General features: G+C 38.6%; 1 protein-coding gene across 1 annotated transcript; it reads left to right on the top strand.

Annotated features, from left to right (window-relative positions):
* Positions 1-45: 45 nt before the first annotated feature.
* Positions 46-5,404, top strand: LOC107301164 (PRELI domain containing protein 3B; the record flags this gene model as incomplete). Its single annotated transcript, XM_015830426.1, is given in 4 exon segments — positions 46-135; positions 495-565; positions 1,345-1,447; positions 3,960-5,404. Coding segments are annotated over 4 exon segments (384 nt in total), but the record flags the coding sequence as incomplete, so codon positions are not given.
* Positions 5,405-8,653: the final 3,249 nt, after the last annotated feature.

Raw genomic sequence — 8,653 nt, 5'->3', positions numbered from 1 at the left:
CTCTGCTTATGTCACAATGCAGCTAATGCTATGTTTATCTTCTAGCTTATTGGTGCTTGTAGAATGAGAACCTATGTTCAAGAACACTCTGTAGTTGACCCAGTTGAGAAAACAATGGAGCTCAAGTCTATTAATGTAAGTATTAAAAAAATGAAATTAAACATTTCTCGTAGACTTAATTCCTGTAACGTCATACTTCCAAATATCTCTTCAGAAGTCCTTAGCAGTTCAGGTTTTTCTCAGAAAGTATCTGTTTTGTACTTTGTAAAATTGACTGTCTTTTCTAAAATGGTATCCTTCCAAGTGAAATGGTTTACTTCATTATTATAGGTATAGATTGTAATGCATTTGTATGTCATGTGGTCTTATGAGAAAGTACAATGAAATCTGTATCTGAAGAAGCCAATGTAATCTATGTTTATTGAATTACGGTCTCACAAGTTAATTGTGTTCACTGAATTATTTTTTAACACTGACGCTTAAATTTCTTGTAGATTTCATTTACAAATCTGGTGTCGGTAGATGAGAGACTAATTTATAAGCCACATCCTCAAGAGCCAGAAAAGTAAATAATGTATTTTCAGAATTTTATTCTATTTATCTTTATGGTATGAAATAACAGTAGCTCATTTAAAAATAATCAAAATACTGCTCAACATACTTGGACTAATACATGTCAGTTGCCAAGCGCCTGAAGTTTGATCATGTGACCATGCAGATGTTGCAATGATTGTAGCAATAGACTTATATACTGTTTCACAGTGCTTTACAGCCCTCGCTAAGCAGTTTACAGAGTCAGCATATTGCCCCCAACAATCTGGGTCCTCATTTTACTGACTTCGAAAGGATAGAAGGCTGGGTTAACCTTGAGTATGTCAGAATCGAACTGCTGGCAGTTGGCAGAATTAGCCTGCAATACTGCATTCTAATCACTGTACCCCCACGGCTCTTGTATGTGTGAAAAACAGTCATCAGTCACTTTTCAGTGCCATTGTGACTTCAAACAGTCACTAAACAAATAGTTACAAGTCAAGCATTACCTGTACTACATATTATTATGGCAGAAAACAGTACTCTTTTCAGTAATCTTTGTCAAAAGGAATTCCAAGAACCATCCACACAAACACAGAAATGCACACCCACACCTTAGGATTTAAAGCAATTTTGAGATTATTGGTTGCCCATTCCCTACTATTTAGTGTATCTATGAACACTCTATCCCTGTGGAAATTGATTGGTTGTTCTTGTAATATGTGGAATTTTTTATAGACATAGAAAGAATAAAATAGCTCCTTATTACATTTTGAGAAATAAATTGGTAAACTATTGTTATTTTTTCCATAGAACTATTTTGACTCAAGAAGCAATCATTTGTGTAAAAGGAGTTAGTCTCAGCAGTTACTTAGAAGGACTAATGGAAAACACAATTTCTTCTAATGCCAAAAAAGTATGTATTACTAACTTACTTTGAGAAGACAGGAGAGAATAGTGGATGAGCATCTAAACTTTGCAAAAAATGTGAACTTGAAAATTGTGAACATGAAAAAGGAACTCAAATCTTCACAGAAGCTGTGACTTTACTGCTAATATTGGAAAAATAACCATATGAATGATTATTGTATTTATATTAGAGAACTAGCAAGGCAGATGGGCAAAGACATCAATATATTTCTGCTTTCAAAGTTGGGATGGAATGAAAATATGAGCTTATTAAGGGCTGTGCTACATTTTATGAAGATTACCTATTTCAAACTTGAGTATACCCTGAATGATTACTAATGAAAGTAATTCACCTGTGAGGTTAACACAGATTTTTTTTCACAAATGAAGGCAAACTTAGGTGTCCCAGGATAATGTTACAGGATCCAAGCTGGGTTAGTTATCGGGACCAGAGGGTTTAGTCTTCTGAGCTTTTGGGCTCATGCTGGAGCTCATCCTCAGGGAAGTTCTCTCATACCAGAAGTCCAAAAGCTTGGAAGACTAAACTGTCTGGTCCTGATGACCGACCCAGATTGGATCTTGTAACACAGGGGTCCCCAACCCCCGGTCTGTGGCATGCCAGCAACCAGTCCGCACAGACAAGCAAGGCCCCATCCGCGAGATGCAGGCAGCGCACAAAAGCACGCCCCCTCCAGTCCACGGAAAAACCTTTCTCCATGGAACCACTTCCAGGCTTTGTTTATCCTAAAAAGTCTTTATTTTGTGTAACAGAGTGTCTGCACGGCATGGATGGATGCCAAGAACTAAATTCCCCTCCCCTGGCACATAACATTCCTGCCTATTCCCCTCCTCTATTGTGCAGTCATAAATCACGTTCTCCAATCAGCCTGGGGGCAAAGGTTCACTTCTGTTCTGAAGCCCCTGTAATTATTCTCTACACACATTCTTTCTCCTCCCCTCCCAGCATCATCTAAGTTAACTCTAAAAATACCAGACAGTTCTGCATATTTTGTCAAAGCAAGAATATTCAATATTAGCAGCGTTGACACAATGTTTACAAGAATTAAAAATAAAAATAAGATAACAATATTGATCATATAGGTCAGCGGTTCCCAACCTATTCTATACCCCGCGCCTTTAGAACGCTTCTGGTATATTCTCGCACCCCTTACAAAAGTTCAAAATAACGGCAACAAATTATGCATATACACTATAATTTTGAAAACCCAACTTTTCGTATCTCCTGGAATATTGTCTCGCACCCCCAGGGGGTGCGAGTACCCCTGGTTGGGAACCCCTGATATAGGTGATAAGCATAACAAGAGTATTATGAAGAATTATCTTGAGAAGTGTTGAGGTAGAAGATTGGATCTTTTCTTAACTCAAGCATTACAGTCAAAATTAATGACATCAGGCCAGAAACATTCTTGCAAAAGTAACTAACAGAGACTCATTCATACAGAATAGACTTCCTAAATAGCATTTTAGTAAATGAAATGTGGATATTTCATAATTAACATATTTGTCAAGTGATGCTGAAGTGCGTGTTGCTGAATTTTTAATCCAAATATTTACCCCGTTAAGAGCAGCCCTGAGCATTTTACAGGTCGCGGGCCACATCTGGCCCATGGGTGGTCCTTGTCTGGCCCACAGCGGTGGGTGGCAGGGCAGGGGCAGTGGCAGCAGAGGGCGGAGCAGCAGCTCTCCACAACAGTCCCAGTTTCTCATGTGGCCCCTTGGGAAAATTTATTGCCCACACCTATGTAAGAGGCAACAGAACCTATGAAGCTTTTGTGGCCTTGTGGAATTTTTCACAATTTAGATCAGGGGTCCTCAAACTTGCCCACTTGTGGACTTCAACTCCCAGAATTCCCTAGCCAGCATGGCTGGCTTGGGGAATTCTGGGAGTTGAAGTCCACAAGTCTTAAAGTGGCCAAGTTTGAGGACCCCTGATTTAGATTCTTCCTTCATATTATATTATCTATTTAAGCTATCTCTATTTAGTTTGAACAGCAAGATAGTCATATGTGATATCTTTTTTCATCAGTTTCCCCAATCACTTTTACATTTCCAGTGGATAACTTTTCCTTTGGGTTGACCTGTTTTTCCATGACTCTATGCATGACTTCTCTTTCCTTGCTTCCTTCTGAGTCAAGGTGTTCATGGTATTCACACCATGATCAAAATGTATCATGATAAAAACAAAAGGTAGTTGCCAACAGATAATATATATTAAATGCTTCCAAAAGCCCAAGCAAACAGATTTTTTTTTTTTAAAAAAAAATGGCTCCTGAAATATGATCAGCTGACCATGTTCTTGAGTTTGGGAACCATCACAATAAAAAAAAAAAAGCTTATTCTGAATACAATATAGAGACTTTACACCCTTTAACCTAGTGGTTCTAAATGTTAAAGTAATACCAATATAATTAACATTTATGATCACTCTCATTTCTGTAAATTACTATGATCTCTGAGATACGTGGACTTGTTTCAATGAAGAATATGTGTCTTTACAGGGACGTGAAGCATTGGAGTGGGTAATCAGCAAACTTAATGCTGAAATAGAAGAATTCACTTCTTCAGCGAGAGGAAATATGAGAACTCCAATGGCAGCAGCAGCCTTTGTGGAAGAATAGTCTAGAAGCTACACCAAGTTGTTAGGCCAGAAAATTCGAAAGGAACACTTTCAAGCTTCCTCAAAGCTGGAAATATTTATTCTTATACTTATTTAAAAAATAGATCTGTAGTTTAGATTTTTAAATTAAAATTTTGGAGAGAACTTGCCTAAATCTGTACCCTGAAGGTAACATGCATGACTTTCTGTTGAATTGTACATTCCTTAAAACTGGAATGCAGGCATTCAAGACAGTTTGTGTGATTGCAGAATATATTGTGGACACAGGATTTTGAATAGTTTGTTACAGGGCTTGGCTTTGAAGAACAAAAACTTATTACTTGAACTATGATCTAAAGTGCTTTTTTATAGGCTGTTTTCGTGAAAGTTACATTTTGTTGACCTGAGAAGTTTGATATTTAACATTCATGTTTACAGAAGCTCTCATCATTTTGAAAACTATTCTGAACGTGGCAGAAATTGCATGCTATGTAATTAGACAGGAACTAAAAGTGGCTTAACACAAAATTTTACAATTTCGGTTTTTCAAAGTCTCTACTTGGTAAAGATGGTTAAATTGTTGAACAATGCAACTTGGTGAACTTATTCATTTTGGTCCGACGTTTTCTAAGAATCAGAAATTGTATAATAACTACATTCATAAGTAGAAATCACCCCTCCCTTTTAAAATGCATAATCATGATTTATGTACTCCAGACAACCGAAGTCTCTTAAATTGTATTTGTTTCTCTTTACACACACGTACACACATTTTGTTTTGTTCCATACTGCCCTACCTTCTATCTACAGAAGTCTAGGTACTTCAGAGCAAATATATCTAAATTCCACAGGTAAAAGAATAGTTTCACTTCCAGCATTAAAATCTCTTTCTTCACAGGGGAATATTTATATATTCAAAAACTGGAAAACCCAAAAGGCTTTTATGTCTGATACAGGTACAATGTAAAATCGAAGTATCTTTGATGAGCAGGACAATAGTAGAACTCTGGTATCTGTCATACATGACAAGAACTAATGAGTTATCGACATATCTTAATTTCTGAATTCTGGTTCCTTTAATACTTTCATCTGTGGTGTTTAGCATGGAATATTTTGTTCTTAATGTCTGTAAATACTACAATATGGACCTGAAACTAGTTTTAAAAGTTAACATTTCAGTAGAAGGTACTGATTCTTGTGAGATGAGGTGTGATTGCAAACATTTACTGATGCTTTTAAATGTTAAATATTTTTCTACTGGATTATGTTTTGTCTTTTTCATTTTTACGAATTGCAAAAACATTTTATAGAGACAATGTTATTAAAAAAGGTTAATGTTTGCTACTCTAATCTCTGTTTTAATTCAATAAGTCAAATACTACTCCTTGAGTAATGAACGGCAGCCACCCAGGTTGACCATGGTAAATGGGGAGAAGGTCTCATTCAGGCAATAGAAACAGACTCCAAAGGGATGGGGGGGGGGAGGATCTGTCTTGTCCAGAAGCCCTAATACATTTAAGAAAGTCAAAGCGGCAGCCTGTGGGCAGTCTGCTGAAATTCTACATATATTCAGTTTCCTTTTTATTTTGAATTATGTATGCACGACTATTGCTTTTCTTTGTTTTACCCAATCAGCCCTTTTCTAATTTTTTTCCTAATCCATTAGCAATATTAGGGACCTTAAAGTGTAGTTTGTTAAAGAGACATTAAAGTGTAATTTGTTTGGCCCTATATGAAAGGTCCACAACTGGCTGGCTACTCATTCTGAAAATCTATATTAGGGGTGTCAAACTCGCAACGTCACGTGACGTGTCGCGACGTATTGCAACTTTTTTTCCACTGCCGGCAATGGGGTGGGTGCAGTTTCGGCATGACACATCCAGCCCGCTGGCCGGCAATTTGACACCCCTGATCTATATTAATGGCTGCAATGAGTATTCATTCACTTACTTATTCACTCTTTCAGTTTATATGGCCACTCATCTCAGATTAATGTCTCTGTGCAGTTAACAATAGTTAAAGGCAACATAAGCTCACCTGTAACAAATTAACAGTCATTGTATGGGCTCAGATACACTTTCTGATCCCTAGGCCTATTGATTAATTGGATTTATAGCCCAATTTCATTTTGTGCAACCCAGGACAACATACCGGTATATAATGCTCCCTGTTTTCACCATAACACTATCCCTGTGAGGCACTTTCACCTAAGACACTGATATAAATTCCAGTCTCAACTTAGGCTATAGGTCTAGGATTATCTGTAAAACTTTCAGTTCCCCCAGTTTCTAGTCTATCAACCAAATTGGCTCTTAATTTGGAATTTGAAAAAGAATTTAATTTCAATGTGTATCAGTATGCTGTAGGGAAAGTATTACCACAGAAACAAATACCAAAAATAATGGATATAAGTTGCAGGTACCTACATTTTATTTAAATAGATAAAATTATTCTTACAGTAAGATCTGGATAATAGTGGAAGTCTACCTACAATTGTGCATTTTCCACATCTGGAGGTTTTAAGAAGTGACTGGATGTCCACCTCTTGTCGTTAATTTAATTAATTTTCCTGAACCCTGCAGACGTTTTCTGATCCCTTCCAACTTTATAATTCAACAATTCTGAGTTTCTTACATCTGGAAAATAGAATAGCTTTGGAGAAGTATCTTCTGCTACACAAAGAGGAGGGTTGACAGAATGCCTTGTCAATCTAAGTCAGTCCTTCCCAATTTTTTACAATCCAAAACCAATAATCAGAAAGCCTTTTTTTACCCAATGTAGGTAAAACATTTTATTTAAATGTCAATTTTAAAAAGTCCATTTAAATGTCCCTGTTATGATTGGGTAATGGGCTCCTGTACTGTTTTCTAATGAAAAAACACTTTTACCCAATTTTGGATACTTTATCCAGGTTTGGGAAGTACTACTATAAGTCAAACAGAATGTTCAGGCATGGATATATCTACTAGGATCCCATATAGTTATTCTATTGTCATGGGAAAAGGCAGTTTTACTGAAATGAAAAGCAAAGCAATGGAGATCTGTGTTTTTTTTTAATGAAGATATGTGAGGATCACTGGTCCCCACCAAAATAAGCTGAGCCCTGAGTTTAGAAACAAAAAAAAATGTGGTAATCAACACTGCATAATTAATTAGAATTAGAATCAGAATAGAGTTGGAAGGAACCTTGGGGATCTTCCAATCCAGCCCCACGCTCAAGCAGGAGATCCTATACCAGTGGTGGCAAACCTATGGCATGGGTGCCAGAGGCGGCACTCGGAGCCCTCTCTGTGGGCACGTGCCGTTGCCCCAGCCTTGCCTCCCCCCACAACCCCCTCCTCACCAGCAACCCCCCTGGAGGAGAGTTGCCCCCGAGCGTGACCCACGCGGAGCAGCGCAGCCAAGGACATGACAACCAGGCAGCGTAGACAAGACTCTGCCCTCACGCAACACGCACAGTTGATGCTACAGGGCACGGGCAGAGGACGTGGCTGCCATGGCGATCTGCGGCGGGCCCTGGAGACGGTGAGTGGCCCTGCTGGCAGGCAGGGTGGAGCGGAGTGTGGGTGGGGCAGGGTGGGGCAGGGGCAGGGCCAGTTTTTGGGCACTTGGTCTCTAAAAGGTTTGCCATCACTGTCCATTTTAGACAAGTCGCTGTCCAGTCTTTTCTTAAAAAACCTCAGTGATGGAGTGCCCACAATTTCTGAAGGCACGCTGTTCCACTGGTTAATTGTCCTCACTGTTAGGAACTGTCTTCTTAATTCCAGGTTGCTTCTCTCTTTGATCAATTTCCAACCATCGTTTCTTGTCCTGCCCTCTGGTGCTTTGGAAAATAAATTGTCCCCTTCCTCCTTGTGGCAGCCTCTCAAATACTGGAATACCGCTATCATGTCCCCCCCCCCGACTCTAATTACTAACTCTAAATACATAGTGCAGCCCCAATTTAACATCACTAATGAGGAAAATACATGGACCCGAACTTTGGTTTTGAAAGCTGGCTGGGTTGACTGGACCAGTCACTTCAGCTAACACTAGTCGAGTAGCAAGGGACAATCTGTCTCATCCCAACTCACCCACAGGACTGGCGTTGCGGAGGAAATAGAAGGACAAAGGAATAATTAGGGTATGTTCGCTGTTTTGAGTTATTAAAAACAGTAACGTCTGGACAGAAAAACTATTTAAAAACCTTCACATTATTTTTCGAAACATGTTTAAGAATATATGGGGTAATTGAAACCGAATTCCATAATGCCCTCCCTTCTATAGTGCCTCCAACTTTCCTGGCAGGGAGTCAAGATCCAGGTTCTGCCAATTAGCGTGTGTGTGTGTGATCCAGGTTCTGCCAATTATTTATTTATTTATTTATTTATTTATTAATTGCATTTATATCCCGCCCTTCTCCTTACGGACTCAGGGCGGCTGACAATTGAATAAAATACTAACATATATACATACTTAATTAAAATTTGATTAAAACGAAATATTTAAATATGTCCAATTTAAAAGTAATTAAAACCCCCTTTAAAATCCCTCAGTCCAGTCCCGCTAGTTGGAACAGCCACGTCTTGAGGGCGCGGCGGAAGGAAGGGAGATCAG

The sequence above is a fragment of the Protobothrops mucrosquamatus genome, unplaced genomic scaffold (assembly GCF_001527695.2).
Source record: "Protobothrops mucrosquamatus isolate PMUCROS unplaced genomic scaffold, P.Mucros_1.0 scaffold10384, whole genome shotgun sequence".
Lineage (NCBI taxonomy): Eukaryota > Metazoa > Chordata > Lepidosauria > Squamata > Viperidae > Protobothrops > Protobothrops mucrosquamatus.
The sequence above is the reverse complement of the archived record's forward strand: the minus strand, read 5'-3'. Positions and strand labels throughout refer to the sequence as shown.